This window comes from Nanorana parkeri, unplaced genomic scaffold, assembly GCF_000935625.1.
Source record: "Nanorana parkeri isolate BGI_ZX_2015 unplaced genomic scaffold, ASM93562v1 scaffold158, whole genome shotgun sequence".
Taxonomy (NCBI): Eukaryota; Metazoa; Chordata; class Amphibia; order Anura; family Dicroglossidae; genus Nanorana; species Nanorana parkeri.
Window position 1 is genome coordinate 885,875 of NW_017306426.1, and position 21,754 is coordinate 907,628.

General features: G+C 40.4%; 1 protein-coding gene across 1 annotated transcript in view; it reads right to left on the reverse strand.

Moving 5' to 3' along the window:
• The window catches only part of MGAT4B (mannosyl (alpha-1,3-)-glycoprotein beta-1,4-N-acetylglucosaminyltransferase, isozyme B), a 354,359-nt gene that overhangs the window by 17,550 nt on the left and 315,055 nt on the right, over positions 1 to 21,754 (reverse strand). The window contains exons 10-12 of the mRNA XM_018554441.1: positions 12,331 to 12,438; positions 11,754 to 11,947; positions 6,104 to 6,182 (exon numbers count right to left, since the gene is read on the reverse strand). Of these exons, the coding sequence (XP_018409943.1) occupies positions 6,104 to 6,182; positions 11,754 to 11,947; positions 12,331 to 12,438 (381 nt within the window). The remainder of the gene's footprint in view (positions 1 to 6,103; positions 6,183 to 11,753; positions 11,948 to 12,330; positions 12,439 to 21,754) is intronic.

Genomic DNA, 21,754 nt, shown 5'->3' on the forward strand with positions numbered 1-21,754 from the left:
ATATATATAAAAATTGGATCTTCAAATCTATAATAGTCACTGCAGCTAATCACTGCTGATTAAAAAGACTTTGTCTTGATGTCAATATATAAAGTAAACCACTTTAGGAAAGTTACATATATTTCCTGGGCTCCCACACTGAAAACGTGGACATCTACACAAGCACCTGAATGTAGAGAACTGTCAGAGGCACAATAATGTTTGACTGCAAAGCTTTCCTAGGGGCTATTGGCCCTGTTATGCTGCAACTCTAAAATACATATTCTGCCAGTTCCTAGGTAACTCAAACAGCCCATCCTGAACCTGGTGAAAGTCTTGAAAAAACTTTCTGTACATACTGCTTTCATGCAAACTGAAGTATGTGTGAACAAGGCCTGAGGACTGCATCTTTCCTGCATGCAAACACAATTTGCAAAGTACATCAAACTTGAGCTAACTCCATAGACTCACCTTAATTGCAGGGTTATCAATTTTAATGAGCAATGTTGATGCAGTTCTTCTAATATTTATACCTTGTTAATTGCTTTAGACTTCAACATAGCCAATGGACTGGATATATTTTCCATAATTTATGCTGCAGATGGAATACTATGTTCTCTGGATTCTGATTCCACTTCCGTTACCTATTTCCAATGGAAGTGCATATCCACCACTCTTACCAGAGTTCCTTTTAGGTGTGATTTTGATGTATTGTAAGTGAATGCCTAGTTTAAGTCCAAACTGATTTACATCTTTGAGCTTTTTCACATTTTCCATTGCTAGAGTTGATGGTGTCATCTCTAAGATCATATTTATGCCTTTCATATTTAACCAGCAACAAGAGTAAGTCTAAGGAGAACAACAGACTAACAGTGTCCCTATAATAAAACATAAGTGTGCAGTATACAATATACAGCACAATGCACATAGTGGATGTGTGGAGTGTAGAACATGCAGGTTAGTATGCATAGTGGTGGATAATAAAGAATAGACCACCCCTAAAACATTAACTTTTGTGTGACTGCAATCAGTGTCCTGGAACAAAATTGATAGATATACATACTCCAGCTTGGTCTCCTGTACACATACCCACATTTGTTCTGGTCTCCTATTATAATGCTACTGGTCAATACTAATCCCTATGGACTGTGGGCCTTTTTGCTCTTTAACAGATCAAACCATATGGCTTATCTTTTGGCTCTCCTCAATTGGATCTAAATCCCCCTAACCCTCTATTTTCATTACCCTTTCACCTTCTACTTTTTACTCTAGGAATTTCCTCCATCACCTAGTTTTCTTCGCCCCCATCTTTTCCACAAAATGCAGTTTGACATTTAAATAATAAAATGCTTAGATGGCCTTATATAATACTTTTTCTATGTTATACTGTTATTATACATCTACTGTTTGTGTTTGTAGAATGTCTATCATGTGGAATTCTGAATTGGTTTCTATACTTCAGATTTGCAATCTTTTAAATAAAGTTCACTAAAAAAACAAACTTAATCTCCTGCCAACTGATGCCTACCCTGTCTATACACTTTTCTGATAAGACATATTTTCCATTATTCTACCGAACTACCAAAAGTAAAATACATGAATTGTATTTGACTTTTATAGTGTGTGGTGCTTCATTTGTGCCAGACACTGGCTGATTTCTAGACCTCAGTTTGGAAGAATAATGCATTTTGCATTTTCTCTAAAGAATAACTTCACAAGAAGTTGCACTTCCAGCTGATATCCTTCCAGAAATGTTTTGCATTCAGGTTGTAAAACAAGTTTCTTCTCTCAACATACAAGCTTTTATAATTATTTTCATTAATACTGTTCAGTTCACAGGGCACCAGTGAGTTTAATTATCCCAGGCCTTCTAATATCTCTCAGAAACTCCAGTGGCAAGAGCTCCCTGCAGTAATGAGCGTCTTCAACGTCTTTGCTAAAGCATTAGTCCCTTAAAGCTTGATTTTGCAGTTTTTAGTTTATTATGTAGTAAAGAAAATTCACCCAGAAAGTGCAATATTGTCACCTGACTTTGTAGCAGCCCAAGCAGGTAGGGTATACTCATATCTCATGTTCAGATCTAATATCTGTGCTTTCTTGCAGTGCGTTGTTTTTTTTATGTGTTTTACATCCATTACCATTCAATCCTATGTAAGTGTGCTCTGCTGGAACCGGCACTAATGATGCAGCAAGCTAGATTTTTTTTTTAAGCATGATAAAAATGTGTTAAACGCTTAATATAAATCATTAATATGGTACTGCTTGATACTGGTGATCTTTGAATGCAATCAATACCTGTGTACATCAGGGGCTACAATGGAGTACATAAACCTGAATATTACCACTGATTATTCAACTAACAGTGCACAACTCCGGACTTCACTATATAACTGGAGCATAAAAGAGTAAGGCTGGGTTCACACAAAAGCATACGGAATATGCGTGTTTGCCAAGCGTTTCTTGCCGCGCGTTTTTACCGCGATTTGCGGTAAAAGAAACGCGCGTTTCCGAGGGCTATCCAGCTGTATCCTAATGGATACGCGCGGCAAATTTGCAACAAAAAAGCTTCTGTACTTCTTTGGGCGTAGGGCGTTTTGCAGCACGTTCCTACGCGATGTAAAACGCCCAGGTGGGAACCATGCCCATAGGCAATCATTGGTTTTCACATGTTGAGCATTTTACAGCGCGTAGGAACGCGCTGTAAAACGCCTAGGTGTGAACCAGGCCTAAGGCCAAAATAAGAGAAGGAATTTTATAAACTAAAAAAAAAAAGAGAGTGTTGCAAATTACAAAGTTAAATTCCTATCTAAACCTCAAGAGCAATACATTTTAACCAAATGCAAACATTAAAAAAATGCAGCCTTTAGTCCAGTAATGTGTTGACTACAAATCATGAAATGCAATTCCGCTAGTACAAGTATATAAAATCTGTCTATATATTAGCTGCCCTAATCCCCTCTATACTGGTACTCTGAGATGGAGGTACACTGTAAGCCACTGTAAGACTTTATTGCTGTCAATTTATCACAGGTAGCTTGCGTTCAGTAGCAGAAAGCACAGGAATTACTCTATTCTCTTTTATTATTTAATCACCAGGCTGAGGTTAGGGAGGTGACTAAGCTGTATTGTTTAAAGTGAAACAACAGCCTAACCCCCTTTTTAAATCCTGGATAGACTAGGGAAAGGTAGACTGGTGTTTACCCTTTGTCTCCCCATTGGGGAGAATTCCTACCTGTTGTCCCTATCTGTTGTGTCTTAGTTGGAGAAATTCTCCCTACATCGTGACCTGGTGACCACTCACCTGACTATGGGAACAGAGGTGTGTGAATCATATCAAATGACGGCACACGTATATGTATTTTACTAATCTAGCCAAATGTCAACCCTAAAGTATACAGGTGTCAATTTAAGCAGGATTCAGAGTCTCTCACTACCAATTACCACAAACTAGTTACATCTGTGTTTATTATGCATTTCATTGGCATTAGCTAGGCATATCATATAGTAGTTTAGGGACTTAAGCACATGCTTCTGAACCCCCTGTGGAGTGTTTGGACAGCTGCTAGTTTGTAGAAGCACAACAGTGATCATGCAGCTTTGATGCAATCTCTCATAAAGGGCTAATCAAAGTGATGGCTGGAACAACCAGATCTTTAGCTCATGTTGCCAGACAGAGCAGGTTATGAGCGCTGCAATACTTCAGCACGATGTAACAAACATTTACAGATAACACTAGCAGGTCCCTTGTGTAAAGTTTATATTTTATTACATTGTACCTTACAGCATGTACATTGAAGTTCACACAACAGCAGAATTGTGATCGAGAATTCACCTTACATTCGACGTGAACAGTCACAGTGCGTAAATTTTCTAGGAAAGCTACTCGTCAAAAAGAGAATGTAATTTCTCAGAAACGATACTCTTCTAATTTTCTATTGTGAAAGACGATGTGGACATTAATTTTAATTTCCACCTGGTTGTGTAAACCCCTCCTTCACACTACTGCCTGAATACATAATGTTACATTCATATTTTACAGCTGCATGTTGTCCTAACTGGCTTCTTCCCAGAATCCTAAGCTCCAATAACACATTTCTACATGCTGCAGGTGTTCTTCACCAGAGAACTTTCCAAAAATATAAACTATTTCACTGTGCTACAATCAAATCACGTTTACAGTTAGAAAGTACAATATCAAAGCTTTGATTGATGAAACACATACACTTAACAAATAAAACTGTATAAAAACAGGTACAATACGTGCATGAAAAACATTTGGTTTCTTAAAGGAGACTCGGTCATTAGGCTATAATTTTTCATCCTGGTCAATAGGTCCTATCATGAGCCGCCTATGGGTTTCTGATAGGGTCCATGGCATCCAATAAACAGACTGATCTATAGTCGTCTGTTTCTGCAGAAACTTTAAGGATTGGACTACAATCATGCAACTATTTTTGGAACTTTTTTTCAGTATTCAGCGCTGCAGTATTTTGACTGACATTTATTCCGTCATGCAACGCTGTACTGAAATGAATTTTATATAATTTTTTGGGGGACAGATAGAGCTTTCTTTTGGTGGTATTTATTCACCACAGGGTTTTTTTATTTTTTACTATATTAAGGAAAAATTACCGAACCTATATTAAATGATAAAACATTTATTATTACCCAATTTTTTGGTAAAATATAAAAGACGGGGTCACGTCGGGTAAAAAGACACCAAACATGTCAAGCCTTAAAATTGCGTGCGCAAGCGGAAGCTTTTACCGCTCATCAGTTTAGTGTTATCAGTGATTGATGGCCCTAAAATTATTGCTCTCACTGCGATGTTCGCGGCGATATGTAACATGTGTAGCGCAATTGTCGTTTTTGCGCACTGGGGCACCGGGCGCGTATTTACGTTTATGTCTGCGTAAACGTGGGGGTGGAGGAGTTAAACATTTTGGGGTTTTTTTTAAAACTTTTTTTATATGTGACTTTTATTTTTTTTATTTTTATATATATTTTTTTGCACTTATTGTTATTGCTATTATATAGGGGGATAACAATCCCCCTATATAATAGCAAAGGCACACTGACAGGTCCTCTTTATGGAGACATTAGGGGTCTCTAGGACGAGCACATATAGACGATCGTCAGGCTATAGAGCCGCCGATCGTCTATATGTGAAACACCGGTAGCGGGTGTTTGCATTGGTCGGGTCTTTTCTGCCCGTGCGCGCCCGCAGAAAAAAAATGCAACCCGCCAATGCTGCAGTGCCATCCGTCCGTTTTTTTTTACAACGGGCCGACGGCAACTGGTTAAAGGAAATACATGACATAATGATAAACCAGGAAAAGTGGAAACGGTGGATTAGCAACACACAGAGGCAGAAAAGGCAAAGTAGTAGCAGACCAAAAAGGAAGTGAGGAGGCAGACTGTGAGCTGACCATGTGCTGGGCAAAGTTAAAGAGAGATAAGGCAAAAATTAAATAATCACAATGAGGAAAGAGAGAAGAGGAAAAGTGTGATCTGATCAAGGACAAGCAGAAGTGAAAGAGTGAAGCCACAGAGAAAAATGATCATGGACTGGCAGAAGGAAGTGGGTATCTGATTTTGGACAAGGCATAGATTAGGCAGAGCATTGTCAACTATTGGTTGAATATGTACAGTGAGTTTTGAGAATGGCTGTGGGACAGAGTCGAAGAAGGAAGGTATAGTGGGAGTTGACTAAAAAAAGGGGAGAGTGGATGCAGATAAAGAACTAATTGATGATGCACCCATCAGCATAGGGTAGAGAAAAGCAGCAGCTGATCGTGATCCTAGGAAAGAATGCTGTGGTGGACCTGTTCATGGACTAGTGAATGAACAAGAGGAGGGAGAGAGGTATGAAGGTGTTTTTTTTGGGTCAGTGACTCAAGAAACATTGTGAGAAACAAGTGAGAGAACATAACAGCCAGGAACATTTTTGGCCTACATATTTATTGTATGACAGCTTTTCGTTAAGACATTAAGTGATCTAGATTTCATCTTTCATAAAAGATCAGTCTTATTAGCTGAAGATCAAAGAACTGCAATCGTCTAGACCAAAAAAAAATCTAATATATGTGTGTGGTCATTTTTCAAACACACAATAAACACTTACATCAAAAGGGAGAATCTCCACTGTTGTGTTATAAAGCTTATCCTCAGGGTGCTCTATATTTCCACTGCGGAAAAAGAACCTGCAGAAGGGAAGTTTAAAAAAAAAAAAGAGTGAGATGAGGAACCAGACCCTTGCATCAAAGACAACTACTGCGCTGAAGCTTGATACCATGATACTGTGTGATTACTTTTTAAATTCTAATTAACTTGGTTCATACCGAGAGAATGAGAGAGAAAGAGACGCCACATTCATAACTACCACTGTCTGAGTCACAGCCAATACTGGTCTCTATTTTGACACATTCCAAAATTATCTATGCCTGTGTAAATTGCTTGTTGCAGATGAACATCTCTTAATTGCTCTAAATACGATAAAGGCTTATATTATTTCACAAGTTTTCAATTTTACTATACAACAACAAAAAAAAAGAAAAAATCACTTTGCACTGCTTTAATGAAGAAGCCTGTAAATTGTTGGCTAATTACAGGGAAACAGCTGAAACGACACACACACAGAATATACACACATATACACTTTAATTGTAGGAGAGGGAGAGAAAGAGAGAATGAATATGTACGTGAAACATGGGGCTTGTTTGCGTTGTCAGTTATATTATTATTATGACCTACGAAAAAGATCTGATCACATTTTAGAAGCCAATCATGCAAAAGCGCTGACATTTCTAAATTTGATTAATTTTTCTCACAAATGTACACACCAGAAAGATCAAGTACAGCTAAAATGAGGCTTCCTGGCATGTTTGCCAGTATACCTGTTTTTGATAGTTTATGAAGTTTACGTATGTGGGAAATACCTGAGATAAAACCGCTACCTAAAATGAGAACCAGTGCCAGATGAGTGGTCTTGCAGACCCACAACACAATGGAGTATCTCCTGGACCATGGGACTGTTGAAGGAAAGCAATATGAAGATACTGGACAAGCTGAAGCTAAAGTATATACATTATTCCTTCTCTCCACTTCCTTTCAGAGCAATAGGCTTGATACAGTGCACAAAGAACTGATAACACCTCCTACTCCAAAGCCATGCTCTTGCCACTCTCTCTCTCGCCACATTCCCCAAGCATGTTTACTCACTAATGATTAAACTCATTAAAAATGTAGATCCAACAGAGCTTTGGTGTAGTATCTACCTTCTTCACTTTTATTGGGTTCTGGCCCGGCACTAGCTGAATTTGCATCTTCTTCGGCATCAGGGAACCTCCTCCATCTGATCTGCTCTACTCCTTCCACAGACCTACAATCTCTGAAATCTGTTGCCTCAAGGGTAAACAGTTTTTAAAGCCCATTTCCACCTTCGCAGAGGTATTTAAAAAAAAAAAACATGCCACCAATGTACATGAACCAGGCATATGCAGTTGCTGTATACAAACACACAAACTTAGCTTTCCTCTTCATCTCCTCATGGAAATGGCTGCAAATGTGCTTTTCAAGTAATGTGTGTATAATAAAAGTGAGCTCTCCACCTCCCCCACCCCCTATTCATTAGTATTCACAGTGGCAATCCCCCCTCCCCTGACAGTGTATTGTGTGCAATGGCAAAGCTGTTTACTGATCATGCTAAAATGAACAACAGTGAGGGGGAGAGCTGTTTAGAGTCTATTTTACATCCGACCCCAGTGTCAGACTGAGGTTTCTGTGGAGAACATTTTGAATTTCTGGGTTTCAGGCCTAATGAAAACTTCATAAGAAGAAAGCCTGCAATGTGAGTCATGAAAATGTGCACACATATACATCATTACTGCCCCTCTACATTACCACAATAAATGCTCATCACTTACAAAGGTGGAAATGGACTTTAAGATAGCAGAGGCCCATGAAAGCAGAGTACAGAGTAGATCAGACAGAGGTGGCTCCCTGTCACCAAAGATGACGAGTTTTCAGCTAGTGCCAGACGAGGCGAGAGATAGTATTATTATAGGGACATTTTACTTACATTTTTATTTAGGTCAAATACCGTTGGTAAGTAATTGCGTTGTTGCTTATGAACTTTAATTTGCCTGCCTTATTGAAAATTCCAAAAATATTTTAAAGAATAAATCTGTTCATTGCAGTCTATGGGAAAATAGCATTGTTTTAAAATCAGATATATTTTTATTAAACCTTTAAAGATTTTTTTTTATCTTAGGTAAAACAATAAAGGATTGCAGCATTTACGATGTACAGACAGCATGAGTAGAATATTCATCTGATATTGAGTACAGAGTATATGTCCATTAATGCAAATCCATCATACTATTAGATATATGATTCCGAGTCATATTTAAGGCACTTCAAGGAACAATGTCAAACATCTGACAACTTTACATTTAAAGAGTCTTCATTTTCCACACACCATTCCACTAGAAGATAGGTACTATCTGAAGAATAGGGGAGGACTTAGGTCCCAGGAAATTGTCACCCCTGAGCCAAGCAGACCACAAATTCTGTATATGACAGTTTTTCAAACAAGAATGTGCAGAGCCATAGCCATAGCTAACTCCTTTTGCTCCTGAGGCAAGAACAGAAAATTGTGCCCCCTCCCAACAGGCGTGTGATGTTGCACACGTAGCGTCAAGTGCCTCCGCCTCCAATATGGCCAAATCCAATACAGCATAAAAATTGGTTTTGTTTGACAAAACTAATTAAATTTTTTTTCGTTTTGAGTGAAAGTCACGGCTCTCTGCAGGGACATGATCAAAAAGTGAGCGAGCGACGGTATGTGCTCGCTCACTTCCCGATCTATTGAGTCGACGTGTGACAGTTACATTGTCACACGTGGGCTCGAACTATGAGGTTGAGTGAAAATCACTCACCTCATAGTTCTCCTTTAATTCTATGTTGAGAGTAGCATAGTTGTAAATAATTGTACATGTTTTTTAGGACAGCATCATCGCACTGAAAGGATACAATTTCCACCCTAGTTTGAGCCAAATAAAGATAACACTTATATTTTTTGTTCCATGTAATATTGGTAGAAACTTAAAAGAGAACTATGGGGTAGGTGTTTTTCCCCATAGTTCTCTTTAAGGGTCACGGGAGGACATATACTAGTGTCCTGCTGTGACCCAAAATCAGTATATAGCTAGCTACAGCACGCGGGAAATACTGAGATCGCCGCGGCCGGATAGAACCCGACAATGCTGTCGAGATCCACCCAACTGCGCGCGTGACAGCTGACTCTGCCTATCTAGAGAGCCGTGACTTAGTCACGGCTCTCTGCAGGGAGATGATCGAGAAGTGAGCGAGTGACGCTTCAATGTCACACGTCGGCTCTAACTATGAGGATAAGTGTAAATCACTCACCTCATAGTTCTCCTTTAATTAAGATTTTCCCTGGTAGAATGTAGTGTTGCAATATAATGTATGTTGCAATGTAAGTGTATGCGTTCGCTCACTTCCCGATCTATTGAGCTGACGTGTGACAGTTTCATTGTCACACGTTGGCTCGAACTAGGAGGATGATTGATTTTCACGCATCCTCATAGTTCTCCTTCAAAGTGTATTTAAAGCCAAAACTTTCAAAAAAAAATAATTTTGGATGAAGTAGGAAAAGGTTAAATCTCCTGGTCAGGTTTTTTTTGCTCATTGGGGATATTTCCCTTAACTTTCTGCCCTCTAGACACAACAGGAATTGAGAGGAAATCTCTCCAAAGTGAGGGAAATCATCTCTTAAATAGTTGTCACTGCAACAAGTGTCCTCATTGCAAGATTTCCCTGTTCCTGTTCTGGTGACAACTTAAAATGTCGTGTCCTGCCCCTTTGTTGACATTTGGGGGCAGAGCTGTTATTATGACAGTTCTGCTCCCGAATGTCAACAAAAGGGCGGGAGTCCAGTGATGCCACGACTTGCTCCGCCCCTTTGTTGACATTCAGGTCAGACCTGTTATTTTCCAGTGAGAATTCTTCTGGATTTTTTCTTTCGGGGAGTCGGCAGCCGCTGTACATTGTGATTGACGTGGATCTACTTCACTGGATGACGTGATTGACCTGTGGATCGATGGACATCCGTCCGTTCCGCCAGTCAGCGCTGGAGGTTCGGACAGGGGAGGGGAGAATCCAGTCACTCCCCTGTCACGGCTCTCTGCAGTGACAGGATCGAGAAGTGAGCAAGCGCCGGTATGTGTTCGCTCACTTCCCGATCTACTGAGCCGGCCTGTGACAGTTTCATTGTCACAGGTCGGCTCAGATTATGAGGCTGAGTGAAAAGCACTCACCTCATAGTTCTCCTTTAAGCAAAAAACTTCTGCAAAAAAAGCAGCATCAAAAACTGCAGCACTAGCAGTGCTAACGTTAAAGCGATCTAACATTTAACATATGCATGTCTGAAGAAACCCATACTGGATGAAGGGAAGCAAAATGTTGTCAGGCTGGTGAAGTTTTCAAATATTTGAACGGTTGGTGGGATTTGAGGTTAGGTGTGGGAAACACAGGCCCACTGTGTCCTTTCCAATCTGGCAACATAAAAACATAACCAACTAGTGAACATAAGTATATAGGATACAAGACAGATATGACCACACCCAGTTAGTTTGCCAAGTGAAACAAAACTATTTATTTTAAAGCAATTACAATTTTAGGACTTTGGTAAAATCCCCAGCAAAAGGATATTGGAGGAAAGTCTTACCAGCTAAATAAATTTTTCTAGTCTGTATATTGTTGTTCCTTTGAGACATAAGTGGTGTGGGGGGTGGGGCTCTGTAAACTATGCAGAATCTTGCAATACATGCATGTCTACATGGTTATCCACAGAAAGAGAAATCTTTTAACAATCGTGGCACGTAAGCATGTGCAACCACCAGCCACTGCTTATGGGCAGATTAAAGAACAGCAGCAATATTAAGTCCTTCTCCTGTTATTTTATTCTACCAGGTACAAGAGACATTTGGGTCCAAAAACATTTCTCAACCTATGCAGTATGGTAAGATCTTTGAACCAAAACATCACCTGTTTATGATAAAACAAAATCACTGTTGAAAGACTTGCTGGCTTTGCTGTTGCTTCTTTTGAAAATGCAACTGGGGCCCAAGGATTGTTCTCATTAGTGGCATACTCCATTGTGGAGCGAACCAACTAGGAAGGCTGCCCATACACCTTACAACCATCGCAAGACTTTTGTCTTGCGATGGTTGTAAGCTAATTAAAAGCTCGTACGATCTGCCCATCTTGGACAGGCAGATCGTACTTGCGATCATCGAAAGCCCGTCCCCCTGAGGGGCGGGTTTCCGATGACTGCAATGCTGAACGGGCAGTGTGCGCTTGCATTTGTCTCCCGAGAACCTCACTAACCCGCCGACAATCGTATGATTATCGGCGGGTTTTCAAGCCTGCACGGGAGACAAAAGACGTGCGACCGTACAGTAGAAACGGTCGCACGCCTTCCATACACCTTGCGATTATCGTTTGATCGCAGGATTTCCCGCAATTATCGTACGATAATCGTAAGGTGTATGGGCACCTTTAGAAGAGCAGATTCCACCTTGAAATGGGCAGGTTACTGATTTAAACTTAAAAGCAAAACCCTGAATTAAAAAAAAAAACATGATATCTTGGCAACATAAATTAAGCTACTCTCTACATAGCAAAGTTCTGAGCTACTATGCATAGAGCAACCAGGCTCTATAAAATGAATACACAAAACTAAAACAGACCTTTCCACCCGTAAGGGCTTGAAGAACCTGAAGCGTACAAAGTCTCCTGCAGTTGGTGTGAATGCCCAGAAGAAGTCTTCCCTCAGGTAAGCCTTCTCCAAGGTAAAATGTTGGTAAGTTTTTAAACTAGTGCTGACCTCAGCAGCTGGATTGACATGCTCCTTGCGTAGAGCTTGCTTCCCAAAGTCTTTGTCCTGAATGAAACAGAAATATAAGACACTGGAAGGTCACAGGAAATACATCTTGCTGCTATAAATAATTTTATTGCATGTATTAGCTTTTGAAAAATTGGTAACCGTATAGCTGTTTATTTATGGTCAGTTCCTGGCTTCTTTACAGAATCTGGAAGTAAGATATCTCCCCCTCGCTTCTCATGCCCTGTTCATAATCAGGGCATCACATTCTTACTGCTAAAGTGTTTATGAATACTCTACAGTGATTTTAAGACAGGACCTCCAGTGGGAAGTCCTCAAAAGAAGAAATCAGTAGGAGACTCTGTTTTTACATACATCTAATTATCAAAACGCAAAAACACTATCATTCCTAAAAAAGATTTTGTGCTCCTCTATCTCTATACCTTTAGCTTCTGAATTTTTCCTGCCAACGATGAGTGGGTTCCTACGTGTTGGAACAGTGAAGGTTTAAATCGTATTCGAAGATTTGCCTTTTGCCGATCGCAATGTTTCTGAAAAATAAATGTAGACATAGTTAGGAACTAGCTCCGCTCATTACAACTTAGCTACAGCAAAAATAAACACAGCCACCCACTATGTAAAATCATCTTGCTGTCAGGAACCTGCTGTTCTGGGAATACTATTCTGAATCTGTGACTATAGACCATGGATACTCCACTTTACTAAAAATCTCTTTTTAGTCTAATTATTCACACCCTTAATCATTCACGGTTCTGCTCACTGTCTACTGAAGACTACAGGAAGCATAATATACAGAGAAATAAGTTCTAAGAGAGAGGGAATGAGTGACCATAGGGGACTGCCTACTCTTCCCCGAGACATTGTAAAAGCAAAGCTCAACGTGGCTGCAAGGAATCTTAGCAAAAGAATATAAAACTGCAATCAAGACAAACTAAAAAGACTTTTCGACTTAGTGACATAGTGACAATATATTCTAGATGTACAATCAGTCATTTTACATGCTGCATAAAGTCATTCTCTGAACATCATAAACAAGACACCGTAAACAGCACCAATCCCTAAATGTAAAATAATTCCCATGACCCAGTGACAGTGATGCCTGTTAACATTTTGCACTTAATTATCAGGATTTAAAGGTATTAATTCACTTCATATGCTTCACTGCTGCTGTTAATTATAGTGGGAAGTCCCAAAAGGCAACTATTTTCTGTCAAGAAGCATGGATTTTACACTCTAACTTGTGTAGATGTGTGCAAACAATGTATGTTTTCCAAAGGCATTTCTGCAATTTAATTCAACTGCAGGGCCCAGCAAAACTATATTTCACTTCAAACCTATCCACCTCTGATAAAGCCCCGTGTTCCTTATTCTGCTGGTGTTTACATTTCTTTTGTCTAAATCTATGATTTTTTTTTTTTTAAATGGCTCTCAAAAGAATGGGTCACTACAGCAGATTTAGGGCCTGGGCTGTGAGCTTGTGATGATGACATAAATTTGAGAGGCTTCCGAGATCCTTCAGAACTTCCCTGCCAATCAGGAAGCCGGGTGGAACCGACAGATGCATGTCACCTGAAGTTGGCCTGCTTCAAGTGGGGTTTGCATTCCTAAAGGCTTTTATGGGAATATAAAACCCTCATGATGAGAACAAAAGTCAATCAACACAGGCACTTACTGTGAAACCCTGCTGCAGGAAGGAACTCCGTGCATTGCTTCTACTCACAGAAGCTGAATATGTACAAAGGGGGAGACCTTTTTCATGTTTCTACAGGGAAAATGTTTTAGTGTAAAACCCTTTAAGGTGTAACAGTGTATAGTGTGACATGATTTAGTACATTTTGAGCTAATATTAAATACATTACCCTAACATTAGTTCTTAATATGAGTTTTACTATATTACTTGCTGTAAAGTGGTTTAAATGATATATGCAGATTTGCAGGTTCTCCTTCTAAAAGCTATCTTTATGTCAGGCATTATCAGTTGTAAACCCTTTTTAACTAAGGGTTAGAAATCTCAAGTTATTGTATGATAATAAACTTGAATAAACTGTCCCTCAGTCTGTCCCCTTATCACCACATTCTGATCTACGGTATTCAAAGCATAAGACGCTTGATTGCAGTATCTTGTGTGTAATACTTCTTGAAAGAAACAGCTAAAAAGGTAAGAAGTATGTATGTGTAAATAGGCTGTGCAAATAGGTACAGGAGTTTTCTTAAATCTGACTGTAAAGTGGAAATAGATCACAATATAAAACTATTGTTTTCATCCAGTCTGCAATGACAGGAGAGAGGAACAGAAAAACAATCTCTGTGCAGCAATTCTACGCTAGAAGCACAATCTAAATTTGTAATGAGAAAATATAATTCCCTATGTACAGTACATACAGTATATGAATTATATATAAACTATACACAGATTTGTATACATCACAATAAATAAGAATATCTGGATTAAACAGAATATTTTAAAATACATTTCCAAAAATTAAAAAAGGCTTAATTTATAGGGAACTGTAATGACTATTGGATCATTTTTATTTACCTTTCTTAAACGTTTATACATTTATATACATATGTTGAACATATGTTTTGTATCTTTAGTACAAAATCTTTATTTTACATATAATTATAAGATACATGGGAGGGAATTTATCAATACTGGAGCAAACAGAATCTGGAGCAGTTGCCCATGGCAACCAATCAGCATCTCTCTTCAGTTTGCTCAGGTAAGATTTGAAAATGATACAGAGAATCTGATTGGCTGCAGTGCAAATCTGCTCCATGTTACCCAGTTTAGAGCAGGCTAGGCTTTCTAATAGGAAAGCCCATCAGTAGCTTTGGACTTGTTGACTGTTTCTGCGTAGCGAAAATCCAGACGACTCATAGCCTGCTAGCAGGAGACAAGGAGTGTGTCCCCTTCTTTGACTGTTTTAGCCATGTGTGTGTAATCTGATATTCAGATTTATTTAGATTCATTCACACGGCCATAATAATATTCAGGTCTAATCGATACATAGTGCTTGCTGGATGCCATTCATAAATTAAAACATTTTTAAATGCTCTAAGTCTAAAAAGTATTATTTAGTCCTGAACATAAACAACATAAATATTTGAAACCTCTATAGAATCACTTTAACAATTCACCGCATAGCTAAACGGTAAATTCCAAGTATATTCAGTAAGGCCAGACAATCATTACAGTAATATGCAGCACTTTTGCCTTGAAGCACTCAGGTCCTCGGTTTGAATCCTGGTCATGATACTATCTGAATGGAGTTTGCATGTTCTCCATGCGCATGGTGGGTTTACTGCAGGTGACTGGTTTCCTCCTAAACTCCAAAGACATGGTTTCCTCCCAAACTCCAATGAATGCATTCAAGTTAGAGACCTTAGATTGTAAGCTTCTTGAGAGCATTGACTAATATGAATGTGTGTGAATGTATGTAAATTGTCTGCACTACATAAATGCCTGCAATAAATAAATATTCATTAAAGGATAACTATGAGGTGAGTGCTTTTCACTCACCTCATAGTTCTAGCTGACCTGTGACAATGGGACTGTCACAGGTCGGCTCAGTAGATCGGGGGTGAGTGAACACATACCGGCGTTCGCTCACCTCTCGATCCTGTCACGGCTCTCTGCCGTGACAGGGGAGGGGCTGGATTCCCCCCTCCGATCCACCAGCGCTGACTGGCGGAACGGGTGGGGGAGGTGGCGGGTACAGCTGGCTCTGCCTCTAGATAGGCAGAGCCAGCTGTCACTCACGCAGCTGGGCGGATACTGGCACAATTGTCGGGATCCGCTTCAGCTGCGGCGTCTCAGTATACCGCGAGCCTCAGCTCGCGGTATACTGAGCTTAGGGTGACGGGAGGACACTAGTTTGTGTCCTCCCGTTACCCTAAGGAGAACTATGGGGAAAAAGTGCGGACCCGCTTCAGCTGCGCCGTCTCAGTATACCGCGAGCCTCAGCTCGCGGTATACTGAGCTTAGGGTGACGGGAGGACACTAGTTTGTGTCCTCCCGTTACCCTAAGGAGAACTATGGGGAAAAGCCTTAACCCCATAGTTCTCCTTTAATGACCTGACTGGTACGCCTAAAAACTGAAATTAACTAATTTGTTTTTGTACAAGCTGATGATTGAGCAAAGGTCAACTAATATAAATGGGTTTTAAAGCGTGTAGCCAAATCTGTTAAAAAAGGTTTTTCTATTTGTAGTAGGGCTGCAACAACTAATCGACATAATCGATTATAATCGATTATTGAAAAAGTTGTCAACTTTTTCAATCATCGATTAATCGGCTTTTGATTAGTTGCTCCTGTCCACAGCTCCACACACGTTGCGCGACGCACCTCCTCCCCACCTCACGCTCGCCGCTGCCAGACCCGCTCGCATTCCACGCTACACACGTCGCACCTCCTCCCCGCCTCACGCTCACCGCCCGCCCACATCCACGATCGGCACAGGGACGCGGGGAGAAGTAGTAAGGAGAAAAAGGTGTGGGGTGGGGATGACAGCGGCAGATAGACAGGCCCGATCTCAGAAGCAAGTTGCTGGAAGACTGCTCAGGTACGCCTGCACTTTCCCACACATGGTGCTCTATAATGTATTGCTGGGATTTTTATTCCTCTATAGCTGATGGTACATTGTGCTGTACTGTATATTATACAGAGCAATGTACCATCAGCTATAGAGGAATACATTATACACTGTATGTATAATGTATTGCTGGGATTTGTTGTATTGCTATACAGCTGATGGTATTCTGCATTGCGCTGTATAGAGGACTACAAATCCCAGCAATAATACATTACACAGCACAATGCAGAATACCACCAGCTATAGAGGACTACAACAAATCCCAGCAATACATTATACAGCGCAATGCCGAACACCACCAGCTATAGAGGACTACAAAACCCAGCAATAGTACATTATACAGCGCAATGCAGAATACCGCCAGCTATAATGCATTGTTGCTGGGTTTTGTAGTCCTCTATAGCTGGTGATATTCTGCATTGCGCTGTATAATGTACTATTGCTGGGATTTGTAGTCCTCTATAGCCGGTGCCATGCTGCATTCATTGCTGTATAATTTTACACTTTTAATTTCACTATATCGCACACCACACTTTTTTTTTCTTTTTTACTTCCACTGCTCTAAGCCTGCTCCTGTGATGGACTACAATCGCAATACAAACTAGCAGTCCCATCACTGGAGCCATTTTTTAAAATGTATTTTAATTTTTTTATCCGATTAATCGAACTTAATAATCGGCTAACTAATCGATTTTGAAAATAATCATTAGCTGCAGCTCTAATTTGTAGACTTAACCAGTTCTTCTCATGAAGCTCTGGATAAATTAAAAGTAAAGGAAAGTCTGTTATTTTAAATCAGTATAGGCAAATTGATAGCCTTTCACTGAGGAGCAGTAAAACACAGTCACTGTGTAGATTGCACTGTGTAGACTGCATAGCTAATAGGCAAATTTGATTGTCATCACATACAATATTATTATTGGTATTTACATAGCAATTGTATGCAGTGCTTTACACAGTGCACATTCACATTAGTCGCCGCCCTCAAGGAGCTTACAATCTAAGGTCCCTATCTCAGATGAATACATACCGTACGAGGGACAATTTTTACACAGGAACCAATTAACCTTCCAGTATGCCTTTAGAGTGTGGGAGGAAACGGGAGTACCTGAAGGAAATTCATGCAAGTAAGGGTGAATATGCAAACTCCTTGTAGATAGTGAGCTGGCCGGGATTCAAACCGTGGACCCCTAGTGCTACAAGGCAGAACCGCTAGCCACTACCGTTTATTCAGTATCAAGTAGCGGCCCGCCACCCAGTCATGGCTCCATGCTCCCTCGCGGCACTGCTGGTCAGAGGGAGTCTCCCTCTAACCGGAAGTTCGGGTATCGGGGTAAGTAGTGGAGCATTTGGGCGCCCAAATACTTGGTATCGGTGCATCCCTAATATATATTTAAAAAAAAAACTATACACAGAAAGAAAGTTTGTAAAACAAAGTATATCTAAAGGCTGAAGTTTTGGGTGTGTGATGAATGGTTAGAAATCACTGGAAATATTTCTAATTACTTCTGGTTCTGGAGATACAAGAAGTTAGAAAAACATTTTCTAAGAGGTAAGGGAAAATTTCCTCTGAAGGCCCCATTCACACACGCAAATGGGGCCTGATCACATGAGTCTCACAAATTCCTATGTGCATCGATTATCTGCCGATAATGGCACCTTGCATCTGTGATTGTTTGCGATTAAATGAAAGCGGGCACTGCCAGCTGTGATTGTTTTGTACAGCGATAAAAAAACAGAAATTTCCCAGCACACTTACCAGCTAGCCTGCAACAAAACAAATTTGCCCTGTCTAACAGTATTCATTAAAAACAGAGGTTTTAGCTGCACAACTTATTGCAAAAAAAATATGGAAGCCACATTGCCTCGTCAAGGCTCCTCTGTGTAATGTGGTCCTAACTCAAATTTTTGTGACTCTCGATACCAGAGGATATTTAAGCAGTTGATAAATTTAATGCAGGCATGCCTGGAGAGAGCCCACTCCTCTTTAAAGGTACAGGTGTGCGGTTGCCATGCATCTTTAGCTTGGAAGTATTTGCCGTGGGGACGCACTGGGGGCCCCAGCGTGCATTTTGAATTGCTGGGCCTCCAGTTCATCCCTGTACCTTTAAGGAGGTGTCGGCTCCCTCCAGGCATACCTGTATTCAATGTATCAACTGCTTAAATATGCTCCAATATGGAGACTCACAAAAATTAGAGTTAGAACCACATTACATAGGAGCCTTGACGAGGCAGTGTGGCTACCTCATATTTTTTGCAAAAAGTTGTGCATCTAAAACCTCTGTTTTTAACGCATACTGTCTGACCGGGGACCGGGCAAATTTGTTTTGTTGCAGGCTAGCTGGTAAGTGTGCTGGGAAATTTCTGTGTTTTCTATTGTTGTAAGCCCTTCCATGTGCACCTTGCTACAAAGGCTAGTTATAAATTGTGTGGTTGCCATGTATCTTTAGCTTGGCTGTATTGTACAGTGAACGTTTCCATCTGCAGCTGATAGCATGAGACTCACTGAGATAGTCTATAACCCATCCACACTCGATCCAAATACAAAAAACTTGACTTTTGATACACTTTAACTGACCCTGTTAAGCTAAATTACCTTACAGCTACAAAAGGTACTCAACAGCTGCTGCCAGAGGAATATTTGTGACACCTGTTTATAATGTTACCTTGAGCACAGAGATCAGGAATAGCCTGATTAGCAAAGGTGATGCTAATCCTAAGACAGTATGTGCTCTCCTGGGAGCTGCCACATTCCTCCTCTGCTTAAACCAACAGTACAATAGGGCACAGGTCTGAAGAAACGTTTGTTCCCTTTTCCCCCCCAAGAGAAGAGAATGGTCAGCAGTCAACCACACAGGGTATGTCAGCCTGTCAGAAAATCCTTCTACAGGGCAATGAGTGATTCAGATGTTTTCAAGCATATGTTATTGTTAGCAAACCCCAACTCAGCCCAAGCAATGTTGGAATTTGCTTTTATCGGGCCACCCTAAAGCTGGCCATACACCTTACAACCATCGCACGACTTTCATCCTGCGATGGTTGTAAGGTAATTAAAAGCTTATACGATCTGCCCATCTTGGACAGGCAGATCGTACTTGCGATCTTGCCAAGCCCTCCCCGCCGAGGGGAGGGCTTCCGATGATTCCAATGCTGAGCGGGCAGTGTGCACTCACGCACAGCGGCCCGTGTGGCATTTGTCTCCCGAGAACGCCACTAAACCGCCGAAGATCGTACGATGCTCGGAGACAAAAGACGTGCGACCTTACAGTAGAAACGGTTGCACGCCTTCCATACACCTGCCGATTATCGTACGATCGCGGGATCACCCGCGATTATCATACGATAATCGGCAGGTGTATGGGCACCTTAAGACCCTGCAGCGTAAGATAACTAATTATAAACAATTTCTTATAACAAGACAAACAGATCAGTTTTATTCATAAAAGTAGTTACATATGTATGTATTAAAAATCTCATATACACATGAATGCATCAGGGCAAAAACAGTATTCTATACATTTACTGTGACTTGCTTCTGCCAATATTAGAGTACAAATCAGTTTCTCAAAAAATAACTAAATAAAAAAGAAAAAACTACAACTTTAGCAGAAAAAGAAAACAAAGATTAAAGAACATTGAGTTATGTGGTTTAACAGCATCTGTCCCCTGGGAAATTTGCTGGAGGCATTTTTTTATTCATTGGCTTTAATGGCTGTGCCCATCCAACAACAAAGAAGCAAAATCTCTCATTAACAAACAGGGTTTTCTGTAAATGCGTCTTTGTGCGAGAGCCCAGAGCAGTATAATAAATGAAGGATGTTCTGCTTATTCCATAATACAGCTGTAGGATAGAACTAGGAGGAATAAAGATTGTCAAATTAAAATGACTTAGTCATAAAGATTGGTCCCTAAAGGGATTGCATAGGCAAAATATAAATACAATCTTGGGGGGGGAGGGCAGAGGGTGTTCTAAGGGTTACTAATATATAGCCTGAGATGGGTGTTCCACTCATTAGTACCCCTTTTTATCTCAGTTTGCTAGCTTGCTTTACCTGTCAATCACTAAGCTCATATCTCATTGTTTTGCCCCTGGCAGTGAAACTCATCTGAAGGGAGAAATTACAGAGGTTACTGCTTTAGGTCCTGAAACTGGCAAGGCCCCAAGAAGCAACTGTTTTGTCACTACTTACTGACTTGGGGGTTTAAAAAGGCTAGTGTCAACTGTAGGTTCCTACAATGCAATTGCTAACCTCTCTGTAGGCTTCAGTGGATGCTAAAGCTGGTTTGTCAGGGAACCAAGAATAACAGATAACAAAGACTGAGATTCCCACTGACAAGTCTTCATCAACCACTTGGAGAATCCTGTGTCCTAAGGCTGTTATTATAACATCGCAAGCATCTGAAGTTCAGGTCATGCCTTTACAGACACTGGAGCATGGTGGTATATAATAAAATAATGTTATAGTTACATTAAAATGTATGTTATATTGAAGCTAACCTAACAGACTAGGCATATACACCAGAAGTAACCTTACATTTCAGTAAATCCAATAGATTGCCCAGAAGAAGCTCCACAATCCTGGCACATCCTGCACAGAGGTCTCAACTTTGTGCTAATTTGGAACTTTGTCTGCCCCCCTCCCCGCCTTGTTAACTAATATGAGTGTGTTTAGTGGCCAAAAGAAGTACCCTCATTCCACCGTGGGAAGTTGGAGGAAGCAGTAGTAGCTGCAAAAGCACAGCCTAGTGTGCCCTCAGAAGAACTTGGTAAATATTACGGTTCCTTGTAGGTACCTTGTAAAGCCAGCTCACAAGCTGCAACATTGGCTATACAAATTCTGCCACCTCGATCTACAACCCTGTTAAAGGGTACTTCCACCACTGGAATCAAAATTGATAAAAGTGAAAAATGATGACTGTATCCTCACAAGGTTGATAAGGTATGCAAACACATTTTTATTCAATGTTTGCAGAGCAGAGTAGGAAACAATGTAAAGCTCAGCAAATACACCATCTCCTTGTAAAATATCTGTGCATTCTCTTTCAGAATTACCTACAACTGTAGGTGAAGACCAAGGCATTCTGTGATAAGATGAGGAAAGATGATGTTACATCCCTGTTCCCTCCCCTCCTCCTCCAATCACAGAATGCTAGTATTTTTTTGAAAAAGTACAAGGCATTTTGTGAATGAGCAAGTAGTAAAGAGGGGCAGGTGATGTGACCGGAGCACTTTACTGCTCGTCACATCCCC